General features: G+C 43.8%; 1 protein-coding gene across 14 annotated transcripts in view; it reads left to right on the forward strand.

Moving 5' to 3' along the window:
* Positions 1-14354, forward strand: part of synj1 (synaptojanin 1) — a 43879-nt gene that overhangs the window by 19898 nt on the left and 9627 nt on the right. For 5 of the 14 annotated variants that reach the window (XM_070555884.1, XM_070555886.1, XM_070555887.1 and 2 more), the window contains 20 exons: positions 273-296; positions 652-843; positions 2915-2999; positions 3306-3446; positions 3520-3712; positions 3781-3939; positions 4260-4416; positions 4567-4693; positions 5839-6051; positions 6130-6208; positions 7718-7883; positions 7970-8149; positions 8246-8284; positions 9663-9791; positions 9926-9964; positions 10177-10236; positions 11787-11846; positions 12357-12398; positions 12908-12951; positions 13032-13221. In XM_070555884.1, the coding sequence (XP_070411985.1) occupies positions 273-296; positions 652-843; positions 2915-2999; positions 3306-3446; positions 3520-3712; positions 3781-3939; positions 4260-4416; positions 4567-4693; positions 5839-6051; positions 6130-6208; positions 7718-7883; positions 7970-8149; positions 8246-8284; positions 9663-9791; positions 9926-9964; positions 10177-10236; positions 11787-11846; positions 12357-12398; positions 12908-12951; positions 13032-13221 (2319 nt within the window). The remainder of the gene's footprint in view (positions 1-272; positions 297-651; positions 844-2914; positions 3000-3305; positions 3447-3519; positions 3713-3780; positions 3940-4259; positions 4417-4566; positions 4694-5838; positions 6052-6129; positions 6209-7717; positions 7884-7969; positions 8150-8245; positions 8285-9662; positions 9792-9925; positions 9965-10176; positions 10237-11786; positions 11847-12356; positions 12399-12907; positions 12952-13031; positions 13222-14354) is intronic. The other 9 variants (XM_070555890.1, XM_070555892.1, XM_070555888.1 and 6 more) reach the window with 7 other exon arrangements.

A 14354-nucleotide genomic window follows, 5' to 3' on the forward strand; every position in this document is an offset into this window, starting at 1 on the left:
ACCCATGGTCATAATATTATGGCTCACTCATGAACAGAGCCTGCTCTGTTCCCTCTTGCACATTGTTAGAATATTTGTGACACGTTTAAACACGCAGCTGTTGTAGTCTTCTCAGCTACAGGTTGAACTTCCTGTTGTGAGGGGGGGGGGGGGGGGGGTGTCACACATCAGCTGTGTGACTCACTTTAATAACGACTTTCCTGTTCCCTGGTAAAGCTGTTAACGCAGACTTTTCTTCCTTCTCTCCTTCTCACCCTCGCAAACAATGGTAGTCACTGAGCCTGTCTTACAATCAGGTACAGTAACTGACAGACGTGAAGCGGTGGCCCCGTCAGAAAGTCGTCCTCTCATTTGTGTTTGCTTTTCATTATTTACCTAAAGTCCAGTGTTGGTAGTGGTTTGCTCCTCTGTCTGGTATGAGTTATTGGATTCCTGGTTAAAAGAAAACAAATGGATTTCTGGAGACAGTGAAAACCATTACCAACAGTTATTCTGTGAGTGTTTGAACCTTGTTGTGTACTTCCTCATTCCTATTGTTTATGCCGTCTTTGATTACCTTTCCCGTGTTTCAGTCTCATTTCCCATCCCTCCCTTCTTAAATATAAACACATTAAGTTGTGCAGCCTAATCTGACTCCTCTCTCCTCTTCAGCCTCTCCAAGAGTGTTGCTGGGAATGTGCCAGAACTACCACAAATACACTAAGCCCAAGCAAATCCGAGTGTGTGTCGGCACCTGGAACGTCAACGGGGGTAAACAGTTTCGGAGCATCGCTTTTCGGAACCAAACTCTGAACGACTGGCTGCTGGACGCTCCTAAAAAGGCCGGGCATCCCGAGTTCCAGGGTATGTCGCTGTTTATTTATCTGCTATTACTTCTGGTTCTCGTCACCTTCAGACTGTTTAATAGGGCTGCTCTTGTTTATGGGTCTGAACATGTTTATTTACCTTTAGACAGGACAACAGTTGAAGGTATTTCTTGTGTACAGGGTGTGTGAAGGTGAAGAAAGCTGCGGCGTATTTTAGTTTTTAACATGAAATTAAAAGCAAACTGAATTGTTGTCATTTGTGTTTATACCAGCATTTCTAATGTCTTTCTGGTTGATTTATGCCATTTAAGAATGTGTAATTTCTTGATAAATGTATTAATATATATGAACAAAAGGAATAATGTAAAAATCAAAGGATTTGACACAAATATCATTTTACCTAGCCAAGAAATCTACACTAACCTTTGTTAGAGCAAAGGATTTGCTCTGCAGGTTGGTCGAGCCACGCTCCATCACAGCCTCAGCAGGTTTACCTTTGGACCGAACACTTTTAGGTCCAGCCAATCACAGCAGTTTATGCTTGTAGAGACGTTGTGCAGACTTAGCACCAGAGCTGCAATGGAGAAATGTACAAACATGGCGTCAGCTCAGGAACAGCGCTTGTTTGAAACGGCTTTGGCGTCAACTTTGAACAATTTAGACTTGGGCTTTTCTTTGAGATGAGCAGATAGAGGTACTTAATTTCAAAAAGGGATGCATCTGCATCTTCTTCCATGATGGATTGCTCCAATGACTGATTTCTGCAGCGATGAATACGTCACTTTGTTCATGGATCTGATTGGTCCGACGCTGTCCAATAGCATGTGGAGATTTTTAGAAAGGAATCCGTAGATTCCACCCCGTGTCTCTGGGTTGTTATGGGATGGCTTGCCAGGCTACATTTCACCAGCTGTTTGTTAAAAGCTTTTTATTGCCTTGTAAGTTGCTAATAATTTGTTTTTAAATACATTTTTTATTTATGTTTATGATTATTTATTTAGCAGACGCTTTTTATCCAAAGCGACTTACAATTTATAACCTGTAGGGCATGTTGTGATCTGTGGGGGAAACCGGAGTACCCGGAGGAAACCCACGCGTGCATGGGGAAAACACGCAACTCCACTCAGAAAGACGGCAGCCGAGCCGAGTTTTGAACCTGCAACCTTCGTGCTGCGAGGCAACGGTGCTAACCACGGCGCCACCATGCACCATGTAAATGTTTAATGTAGCTAACTATACAGGTGAACTAATTTGGCTCACTATTTGGCAAAAATCTGTAATTTTTCTCTTTCTCGACAATAATGAATGCATAACAAGCTCTTATTAAAGCTGCACTGTAAACATTTTTTCATGTCTCTCAACAGCATTCTAACATCGTCCCAACTATAAATGTATAGTGGAGACAAAAAAAAACATTAATAAAGTGGTTTTCTCGTACCAAAAGACCAAAAGCAACTATCAGACCATCCAGGTGTCGGTCTCACTGAACCGCCGCTCTTCCCTGGGTCCTCCTCGCATTACACACTCGTGTGTTTAGCAACAGAACACCACTGATGGGAGAGGTTTGCCTCCCCCGACCGTGTTTGCGTTCAAAACCTAGCTTGTTTGCAGATTTGCTATAACAGATTTAATTGTAAATAACATACCTACAATCTAGCCTATAATTAACGTGAAGTGGTACCAACTAGGGATGTCCCGATACAACTTTTTCACTTCCAATACGATACCGATATTGCAGCCTTCAGTATTGTCTGATAACGATATCAGCACAAATCATATGTACCTTTACCAATTTCATAGTGTGGAATGTATGAAAGGCTTGATCTAGTGATATTAGTCAGTTGGAGAACAAGAGCCAATAACAGTATGTATGATTAAAAAAGGACAATTTTTTTTTACCATTGGTTGCAAAAATGTGAACCTTAAGGGACTGCTTATGTCGAAGATTTTTGATGCAATCTGATGTAATCCAATACAGTGTTTTTGGATTACTTTCAATATCCATATCGGAGCGGGGCATCCCTAGTACCAACTATCATTTTGTTTCCAGACTGTTGGATTAGAGATATAAAACAAAAACAAATGTTTTGTTTTTGTTTTGTTGACAGAAGGTAAAGGTAACCCCATCGACATCTTCGCCATCGGTTTTGAGGAAATGGTTGAACTGAATGCCGGCAACATTGTCAGTGCCAGGTAGGAGTTTCACAGTGTTAGCTTTTTAATTCTGCAGTTAAACACCAGATCGTTTTTTATGTATTTAATATACAGCATTTATGACACACTCCTAGAAGTTACAGCTGGTTTTGAAAATATTGTTTAAAGGGGGATATTTTAATAAGGGCCACCAGTTTGAAACTTGCAAGTCTATTAATAACTATTATAACCATATCAGTTATAGAAGTTAGGTTGATTTGTTTTCTCAGATTTAGTAGATTCCTTTAAATTCAGTAACTCGATAACATCTAGTCCTAAGAGTCACACGAATTCTGATTGTTTCAGCACAACCAATCAAAAACTGTGGGCGGCTGAACTCCAGAAAAACATCTCAAGGGATCACAAGTACGTGCTGCTGGCGTCAGAGCAGCTGGTGGGCGTGTGTCTGTTTGTTTTCATCCGCCCGCAGCACGCGCCCTTCATCAGGTAGGAGCTGCACGGTTCCCCAAACATTGAGCCGTTTTCGTTTTGCACCAACGGGTCATTCTGTTTGGATCAGGGACGTGGCCGTTGATACGGTGAAAACTGGAATGGGCGGGGCCACGGGTAATAAGGGAGGCGTGGCCATCCGTTTGCTGTTCCACACCACCAGCATCTGCTTCGTCTGTTCCCACTTCGCTGCCGGTCAGTCGCAGGTCAAAGAGAGAAACGACGACTACAACGAGATCGCTCGCAGACTCAGCTTCCCCATGGTGACGACCGTCAGCGACAAACTAATCACATTTTGAGTTTCATGCATAACATCTGTCCTGTCCCACAGGGACGTCTGCTGTACTCGCATGATTACGTGTTCTGGTGTGGAGACTTCAACTATCGGATCAGTCTACCCAACGAGGAGGTGAAAGATCTGATCAAGCAGCAGAACTGGGATGCTTTAACAGCTGGTGATCAGTTGTTGGAACAGAAGAATACTGGAATGGTACGGCCCACAGATCTCATGCTAATCTCCTGTTTTCATCACTTTCAGCTTTTTTTTCCCCCCTTTGAGGAACAAAAATCTTGAAATTAGGAAATGAGCCGACTTCGACTGACTCATCGTGTCTTCAGATGCAAACTGAAAAATGCCAGCAAATGTTGAAACATTAGATTTAGGTTCATAAAGACCAGTTTTACTAAATCTAATCAAAAACAAATTCTATAAATAAAAACGTGGGGATGAGGAAAGAAAATATTAAAACTGCTGGTGTTTTCTGTACGAGCATACTTAATAGTTTTATTGTTTTTTTCTGTATTTCACAGATCTTTCGAGGTTTCATTGAGGGGATGTTAGATTTTGCCCCAACTTATAAGTACGACCTGTTCTCTGAGGACTATGACACCAGTGAGAAGTGCCGCACGCCGGCCTGGACTGACCGCATACTTTGGAAGAGGAGGAAGTGGAACTTCAGCAAAACAGGTTACAGCTACTGACGAGTCATGCTAAATAAAAAAAGAAAAAAAACCTCATCCAAGATCTCGGACATTTTTAGGGCTGTGATTTGTACTGGTGCATTATTAACACATGAAAGTACATCTGTATATGTGTTTGTTTGTGTTTGTTCTGCAGCTGAGGAGATGAATGTTGTAGGGGTCGCCTCTACATCTGGGGAGGCTGAGGAGGATCCAGATTACAGCTGGAGCCCTGGCAGTCTGAAGTACTACGGCAGGGCTGAGCTTAAGACCTCTGACCACAGGTAGCTAACAGGAGGCTGAGATTTTAGATGATTTGTTGTAAGGGAACCTGGCGATACAATAAACATCACAATACGGGGGAGGTGATACGATACATTGTGATACCTATCTTGAGAGGGGCGCTATATAAAAGATAGTTTTCTTTCTTCTTTTTTTCTAAAATCCAGATGATATTTGCCATTTTTACGACTGAAGTTAATCAGAAAATCTAGGCTAGACACTTCCAAGACACATCTACTATCATCATAAGATCTTGTGGTTCTGGTAGAATGAAGGTGGTAAAAAGTGCTGCCATCTAGCAGTTGGAGTTTGAATTGCACGACACAAAAAAAACACAGTCAATGGTTTGTTCTTGCATCTCTAAGTGAAACTATTAGATCACATAATTGGGAGATATCAGTCTTCGTCGTCTTCGTCTTCCTCCGCTTATCCGGGTCCGGGTCGCAGGGGCAGCATCCCAATTAGGGAGCTCCAGGCCGTCCTCTCCCCGGCCTTGTCCACCAGCTCCTCCGGCAGGACCCCAAGGCGTTCCCGGACCAGATTGGAGATGTAACCTCTCCAACGTGTCCTGGGTCGACCCGGGGGCCTCCTGCCGGCAGGACATGCCCGAAACACCTCCCCGGGGAGGCGTCCAGGAGGCATCCTGACCAGATGCCCAAACCACCTCAACTGGCTCCTTTCGATCCGGAGGAGCAGCGGTTCTACTCCGAGTCCCTCCCGAATGTCCGAGCTCCTCACCCTAGCTCTAAGGCTGAGCCCGGCCACCCTACGGAGGAAACTCATTTCGGCCGCTTGTATCCGCGATCTCGTTCTTTCGGTCATTACCCAAAGCTCATGACCATAGGTGAGGATTGGGATGTAGATCGACCGGTAAATCGAGAGCCTGGCTTTCTGGCTCAGCTCCCTCTTCCCCACGACAGATCGGCTCAGCGTCCGCATCACTGCAGACGCCGAACCAATCCGCCTGTCGATCTCCCGATCCCTCCTACCCTCACTCGTGAACAAGACCCCGAGATACTTAAACTCCTCCACTTGAGGTAGGACCTCTCCCCCGACCCGGAGGTGGCAAGCCACCCTTTTCCGGTCGAGAACCATGGTCTCAGATTTGGAGGAGCTGATCCTCAGTCTCCTACATATTTCTCTTCAGACCAGTGGTGGCGGTAATCGACGTGGACATCCTGGAGGTGGACCCGGAGGCCCGACACCAGGTCTATAAGGACGTCATCGCCCTACAGGGGCCTCCAGATGGCACCATCCTGGTGTCGCTCTGCACATCTGGACCTGATGACTACTTCAGTGATGAACTCATTGATGAGCTACTTGATAAGTTTGCTAACTTTGGAGAGGTCATCCTCATCAGGTGAGCCTAACATTCTGAAAACAAATGTGTTGACCTCCACTCCGTTATTCTGCCATGATTGTTTGTTTTTAACTGCAGGTTTGTTGAAGAGAAGATGTGGGTGACCTTCTTGGAAGGTTATTCTGCTCTGGCTGCACTCTCTCTCAGTGCATCAACCGTAAGTCCTTAATATCTTCATCCATTGTCTGAACCCGCTTGTCCATGTAGGGTCATGGGTCGCGGGGGGGGGGGGGGGGGGCTGGGCTGGTGACTGGTGCCTGGTGCCTGGTGCCTATCTCCAGCGGTCAATGGGCAATCAGGCGGGTACACCCTGGACAGAGAGCCAGTCCATCGCAGGGCAACACAGAGACACACAGGACAAACAACCATGCACACACACACTCACACCTAAGGACAATTTAGACAGGCCAATCAGCCTAACAGTCATGTTTTTGGACTGTGGGAGGAAGCCAGAGTACCCGGAGAGAACCCACGCATGTACAGGGAGAACATGCAAACTCCATGCAGAAAGATCCCAGGCTAGGAAGCGAACCCAGGACTTTCTTGCTGCAAGGCAACAGCTCTAACCACTAACCACTGCGCAGCCTCCTTATAAATTTTAACATCTATCTTGTTGGGGTTCCACAAGGTTGGATATTTGGACCCTTACTGTTCTCTGTGTACATTATGTAACATCTGGTACTAGTATGGCTTTTCATTCCACCTATATGCCGATGATTGCCAGCTGCATTTGCCACTGGACAAGTCTGAGGATTACCCTATTAAAGCAACAATAAAAAGTTTTAACACTTTAAGCTATTGCTTCATAAATGGTTTCAGTTGTTCTTGAGGCAGACACTTGAGCAACTTGACAGGGGACAGCCCTCCACTGGCAAGAAACTGCACTAAACAACTTTGGTGGTTTGTGTCGGCACCAGTAGAAAATCTTTATCTGCTTTACTGCAACAGCTGTTTACTGTGCCGGTAGCTAATGTGAAGGCTAACAGTTAGCTTTTTCAGTTTGCCGCAGCCAACCATCAATAAAAAGCGCAAGAAGAAGAGTTCAACTTATTTTGTTGGCATCCTAGCAGAGCCTGGGAGTAAAAGGAAGAGAATAATGTCTCTGGAGGCAAATCAAAGGGGCAAGGCAGCTTTCTTTATCTAGCACATTTCATACACAGAGGCAATTCAATGTGCTTTCCATTAGCAAGAATAGTAAGAGCATTAAAATCCATGGACTGCACAATTCAAATATACACAAATTCAATTTAGATTAAAAAATTATAAAAACACAAAGTTAAAGGATGAGCAGTTACAGTGCAGTATAAGAAACATTCATTCAAAGGCTGATGAACACATGAAGGTTTTACATTTTTATTTAAAAGGTACTAGAGTTGGGGCACATTTGAGGTCACGAGGAAGCTGATTCGTGTGCAGCATAGTAGCTAAAAGCAGCTTCACCCCGTTTGAAAGAAGATGCCACTGAGTGGTATTTAAACTAGTAAAAGCACTTTGAAATCAATTCAGTAGTAGTAGAACTGCCAATCATACATTCATAAAATACAACTTACCTGACGTCGTCGTCTGCAAAGCCGGTGCAAGCAACAGCAGGGTTGTTTAAGACAGTCGTAATTCAACCTTTCTCAAATAATGTCTTCCTTCTTTTCTGATCGGATGTATTTTGCAGGTCCTGGACAAGATGATAGACGTCCGCTTGAGGAGTCCAGGCTGGATCAGGAGTCTGGAGGAGGAGATGAGTGTAGAAAGGATCTGCGGAAGCATTCCCACGTCGAGTAGCTCCACGCTGCTCGCTGAGGATGTGTACGTGGGTGATGACGATTTTGAGATGGAAGGTGAGAAGTCGTCACTGAGCTATGTGGAGAATCATGGAAGACATTTTCCAAAACCTGGATTGTCCCCTACCTGTGTTCTCCTCCAGGTGAGGTCGACGAGGAGGTGGAAGACATCCTTCCTCAGCACCTGCTGCCTGGAACCGGCTCTGCTCCCGGATCCTCCCCTCTTCCGTCTCCACGCAGCAGTCCTTGCCCCTCCCCTACCCAGGGAGAGCCCTCTGCTCCCAGCAGACCCACTCGTGCACAACCCACTCGACCGTCACAAGGTTAATTACAAAGTACAACCAAATCACATCTTCATGTTGTGGTCTCCACCTGCTGGAATATAACTTTGATTCTGTTGTGTTTGGAATTTGCGGAAGCCGCTTTAAGTGTGTCCACTCAGAGCGAGGAACCTCCAGGTAAAACGGAGCGTAGCGGTGCGTTCTCTGTTGGGTGTTAGCAAGTGTGGTTTCTTAGTAAAGTGTTTCCCTTACAGATGGGTTGGTTTGCAGTGTTAACTTAATATTTTCTTTGGTCAAATTTAACTTTGACTTTTCTACAGTAGACAAATGTTGGATGGGATGGACTTGTGAGATGTTTTAGTAAAAAGAAAAAAGCTTCTGATCTAATGTAGAGGCAGCAAATCTGCATGGTTCTATATTTTAATGCGTAATAGGGGTTGTATGAACTAGTCGACTTCACTGCTCTGTAGTGACTTTTTATGCCTGTCATCGACTAGTCGCTGTCACGTGATAATGACCGACAAGATGCAGTCATCGGAAAGACAGCAGGTGACAAGCTCCTGCGCGTCGGGAGGCAACGCACTGTGCCAGAGCGTCGGTACTGACACCCGTGGTAAAACGGACAGTTAACCAAATTGTGACGTTTACCCTCTTGCAATTTAACCTTCCCCTCACCCCCATCCTAACCTTAACCAGCTTGCACATGCAAAGCTCTGATCGATGACGCGCTCCAGACATCTGCATCCTGAGCACGGCCACAGTAACATTATCAAATCAGGTGTTGCCACCTCAAAAACTAATTTAACACGCGATCGTTCATGTCGGCTCATTTCCTTTTATGTCTTCGGTCTTTTATTTGTGCCTGATGCTTTTCACTGCTGTGGATCGGGGCGCATCACCTGTTTTGTCCTCCGGTGACGCACCTCACTGATGCGGCCGGCGAGCACTCCGCTGTTTTTGCGGTCGGTAGAGCTTTTATAACTGCAGTTCAAAGGTAACTCATGAGGTGAATATATATGAACCCAGGTAGCAGTTTTTCTTTAGGATTGAGAGGAGATGCAGGAAGATAATAAACAGGCAGGACAGAAAAATAGTCAAATAAAAACAAGTTAGTTTTTGTACCTGGTGGTTGCAACAAACAGACACCACTGAAGGTAATCAGAAGTGAGGAACAGAAAATTAAATAATTATTTTAATGTTTAGAGCAGCAGGAACTCCGAGAGGCTGCAGGTGCACTGTGCAGGGGGGGGGGCTCAAGCAGGGGAACAGTAAAGATGCAGAGGCTACCGCTGTTAAAAGAGATGTGTTTAACTTTGAAAATGTGGCCGCAATTTTGGTTGTCATAAACTCCAGCAAACCAACTGACCCCGCGCGCCGCTTCAGGTGTATGACGTCATCAACGACTAGTCAAAGTCGACTCGATTTTCATTCAACTTTAAATAAAATTAAGTCATGCAGCCCCTAATGCGTAATAAAAGTATTTTCTTTCGGAGACAGATTGTTAAAAGGCCAGTTGTATGAATACATTGCTCTTCTGCATTTTATCTTCATCCAGGGCCTCCTGTTGACTTCCAGCCCGGTGCTCCGACAGGTCCAGGCCTGGAGCCAAAACGGGCTCCTCCTCCCCGCCCAAACGCCCCACCGGCCAGACCAGCTCCGCCCCAACGCCCACCACCACCCTCAGGTAAACTACATTTGTCTTGACTGTTCAAAATGATTCCAGTCCCAAAAGAATCAGGAGCATGAATGGACGCCGAGATCTTTAAGGCAGGTGGTAACTTTTGGCTTTCATTCCACTGCTTTGCCAAATTCTTCAAGGAGGCCTGAGTCCTCAGCCAGTCAGAAAGGACTCTGCAGGTAACGTGAAAGCTGTTGAACGGTGAACTTCATCCATCTACGTTGCATCTGTAGAAGTTTCTAGATGGTCTACAAATATTTAGTTTTTATTTCAAATCGAAAAATTGTGGTAATGTCCTTGACATCATCAACATGCCTGCTTGTTTTCACTTTTTTTCCTTATGTTTTCTGTTGTGCTTTTATTTTGAAAAACATCTTTTTCCCTCCTCAAGATGTTGGCATACGTCCGAGCCCGCTGCTGGGTAGGAGAGGCAGTGAAGGCAACAAGCCAGGTGTCTTTTGTGAATGTAACCCCAGTCATGACTGATGACGGTGTTTGCATTGATTGTGTCTGTTGCTTCATGGCTGGAAATTTTACTATTTTATTTGTGTTTGAAATGTGATTGGGAGTCTTTTAAATCAACAAAAAAGAAAAGTACTAATTTTATATCAAGAATTAGACAAACATTCACAATCAATGAGCTACTAGAAGAAGATTTGGTTGTCTCTGTTGCTCTGGGACAACATGTAGTATTCAGTCGTAGTAATTAGTGGCGTCAGCACTCGCCATCACTCGTCCGTATGAGCTTGTCGGTCAGAAGACTGAGCAAATAACCTGAAAAATAATTAAATTCATTGTGTTCTATGACCAGGATGGCTTGTCCATAGAGGGCGCTGGGACGTCGCCCTCGCTGATGTGGCAGGAAAAACTATTTAAAAAATTAACAAAAATCATTTACTATCAATGTTTCAGTTTTGCTTAGTTGTGTGAATTTCACCCAATAGAGTCACAAATATCACTCCTGAGCTGCAGCTAAACAGCCAGTCACATTTGGTTGCTAGGGAGAAGTGGAGTATTTTTAAGCAAAAAGTGTATCTGAAATTGTCTGTGGGTCGCTGGCTGCTACAGGAAATAGCTAGCATGATAGAAGATGCTGGCTCTTTTTTTTTCCTGCCCTCTCTCTCTCGCACTCCCTCATTCACACACACACACACACACACACACACACACACACACACACACACACACACACACACACTGTTAGATAGAGTTGAATTTATACCTGATTATTTGTTCAAAATGTGGTATTTAGTTCAATATCAGTGTTGTGTTGCTGCCACCTACAGGTGGAATTGAATATTGCACTTTGAGGGACACATTGGGCAGATGATTAAGACACACGGAGACTGAAAACTCAAGCTGGTAAACAAACTAATGTCAAAGTCAAATGTGAATAACAAAAATAGATAATATAGACTCTGCTCTTAAATGAGTTTTAATTAAAAACATCTGCACTTTTCTGGTTGTCTTGGAGACGTTTTGCATCACGTTCATCTTTCTAAAGTTCTAAAACTTGGGTTGGGAGTTGGAGGCTCAGAAGCTGTAGTCCGAAACAAACACACTGATTGTGCCTGAGGGTTTTTTTTCTCTTGAAAAAGTAAGATGTTATGGTTCCTTTTTCCAGATCATGTAGCTAGTAGCACTCATCGTAACTGCACTGGAAATGTTTGATTCATATCAGTGATCAGCAGCAATTGGAGCATCTTGAGTTCTTTGCATCATGAACACAGATGCTGAACAAAAAGTTTTACTTTGTACTCATCCATGCAAGTAGTCCCTACTGAACATGTGTCTGTGGTAGATGTACCTCATCCGTCCGTGTAGTATCTTTATAAAAGCTACTAGATGGTTTAGAAATACTTAGTTTTTAGTAAAAACTAGAAAAGTTGCTAATGTTCTTAGCATCATATAAACGGCTCTGGGTTTCACTTTTTAATTGTTGCTTCCTCATGTTTTCTGTTGTGCTTTAATTTTGAAAAAATCATCTTTTTCCTCTTTAAGAGTGTGGCAAAAGTCCCAGCCCACTGTTCGGTAGGAGACGCAGTGAAGGCAACAAGCCAGGTGTCATTTTCTCGTCTTGTCTGATCTCTGTGATTGTTACAGCCACTCTTCAGTGGTATTAACGGTGCCGCTGACATTGATTGTGTCTGTTGAAAAATTATTCTTCTATTTGTGTTTAGAATGTGGAGTCTATTAAATAAAAAATGAAGACAATAACGAAGATTTTAAATCCATTATTTGACAAACATTCACAATCAGTGAGTCACTAGAAGACTTGGTAGTCTCTTTTGCTGCGTGAGAACAATCTACTGTAATGCATTTGTAATAAACTGGTGTTGGATTGATTTATTTTAATGAGATTAGCATGTAAACCAGGATTTGAGAGTAAATATTTGAACTTGCAGCTCCAGGATTATATGCCTGATCCCATGACCCTGATGAGTCACAGGATCTCAAATTAGCTGTTTTGTTGCATTGTTGCCATCGTTCGCTTTTCCTGGTGCTTGTGGCTAAATGTTTTCATGTATCTTATGTCTCTTTGTGTATTCTGGCTTCTTTTGTGCTGCTAAGGACCAAAAAGTCCTGCTCTCCCTCGTCCAGATGCTCCTGCAGGTGAGCGTGAAGCTTTCTTGGCGGTGAAAGCGTTTCTTTCTCTGCTATAATCCTTCTAATCTGACACTAAATCTGCCTGTCCTTGGGTGGAGTACAGGGTAGCCTATCGGTGACTTGACCCATCTTCACCTGAGCTGTTTGTGTGGTCTTTGTGGTCGGGTGATTCTCTCTTTTATAGTAACAGGGGTAGTTGCGTTTGGTGACTGTACACTGGGTAATTACACACGAGAAGATATTTAAGCACTGTGGGAAAATGTTGTTTAGCTCTGAGAGGGGTTTGGATGGATAATGGAGAGAGAAGAGGAGTAGTCCTGGTGTTTGGTAAGCAGCTGGCTCTCAGAACAAGACCCACTCTCTTTTCAGACCTCCAGCAGCTGAGGAATGACTGAGTCATCATGACCTGGGAAGTCAGCCATAGAATTTGTTCTGAGATTAAATATTCTCAACCAAAAGGTTTGCCTTCAGGTTTGGCTCTTAACAGGTCACCTTGTGTGTTTAAACCCTCTCAGGTCGAGGCCAGGCAGCAACCGGAGCTCCTGGACCTTCACGGCCGGTGAGTTTAGAGCTAAAGCTAAATTATCAGATAATACTTCTTTCTTTTACTCAACATTTTATTTTCTGTTCTGGTCTCAGAACATTCCTCCTCGAGCTGGGGTGATCAGTGTGACCCCTCAGTCTCGCCCACAGCCTCCATCCCACCCTGGAGCACCAAGGCCCATCCCTGAGGTGCATCCTGGAGCACCTCGTCCTATTCCAGACACCCACCCTGGAGCCCCGCGGCCGATTCCCAGTGCCCAGACCAAACCGCCTGACCTGCCAATGGGTAACTTACTGACCATAATTTTTCCTATTTACAAACCATCCTGGATTTAAAATGTTATGATTAGAAATGACAAATAAAAAAATGTTTTTATGTAAACAACAGCCGTGTTTCCACTGTAGAAGTTCCAGGAAGTTTCCAGGAGGGGGGAAAAGTGATCGGGAGATACGATGGCTTGGTCCACTCAGTCGTCAAGAAAACAAAATCGGAGGTTATAAACGCTTGAAGCTCCTTTTTCCAATTACATTGAATGCAGCATGGCATAAACAAACACTGACTCCAGAGGCGCAAAAGTGGTTGCTGCTAGGATGCAGGATGAAGCGAAAAGGGCAACAATTGCTGCGAATTAAAAATAGACCAACAGTGTAAGTAGGCGGGACCGATCTGTCTGTTTATGCATGTTGGTTCTAGTTTCAGTACGTTGATGTCAGTGTTGGGACTTACTTGTTAAAAGCGCCACAGCCTCATTGCTGACTTTAACAAGTCTCATCTACAAACATGAAATATAAAATTTAAAATGAGCTTTATATATTTGTATATAAATTAAAACTTTCCAAATATAATGAAAATTTCTAAATAACGTAAAAATAAGAAGGAACATCTGTTGGTCAGGCTGAAAAGTTTGGGAACCACTGCTCTAAGTGATAAGTGAATATTGTAATGAAATAGATTAGTTATTTAATGAGCCATAAGGCGTGGGATTCCATAGGAAATATGAAATCCACCTTACGGATCAGTGGGTTATTTAAACCAGAAGATTGGATCTTTTTAATGCAGGGATTAGATGACCGCTACGTATTCACTCAGAAACGACAGAAGAGAGAGAGTCAAGTTTAAAAGTTAAGAATTTTATTATCAACAAATTAAACTAGACTGACTTTAAAACTAAATGTATAGTGTGACTAAAATGGATGACGTGTGATGTTAATCACAATCAGCAAATCCGAAGAAGCGACTTCTGATGGGAACTGAAGGTGTTGTTTTCACATTAAGCTTTAGTTAGGAGGTCCATAAACACATGAGACACCATCATGTCGGTCTACCTACCTTCGTGGAAGTCCTCTGTAGATCAGGAATATCGAGGTCCAGTGGACCCTCTCTGGAACCGAGCCGGTAGGAAAAGCCGCGGTTCTGAT

Source organism: Nothobranchius furzeri, chromosome 10 (genome assembly GCF_043380555.1).
Source record: "Nothobranchius furzeri strain GRZ-AD chromosome 10, NfurGRZ-RIMD1, whole genome shotgun sequence".
In the NCBI taxonomy this organism is placed as follows: Eukaryota; Metazoa; Chordata; class Actinopteri; order Cyprinodontiformes; family Nothobranchiidae; genus Nothobranchius; species Nothobranchius furzeri.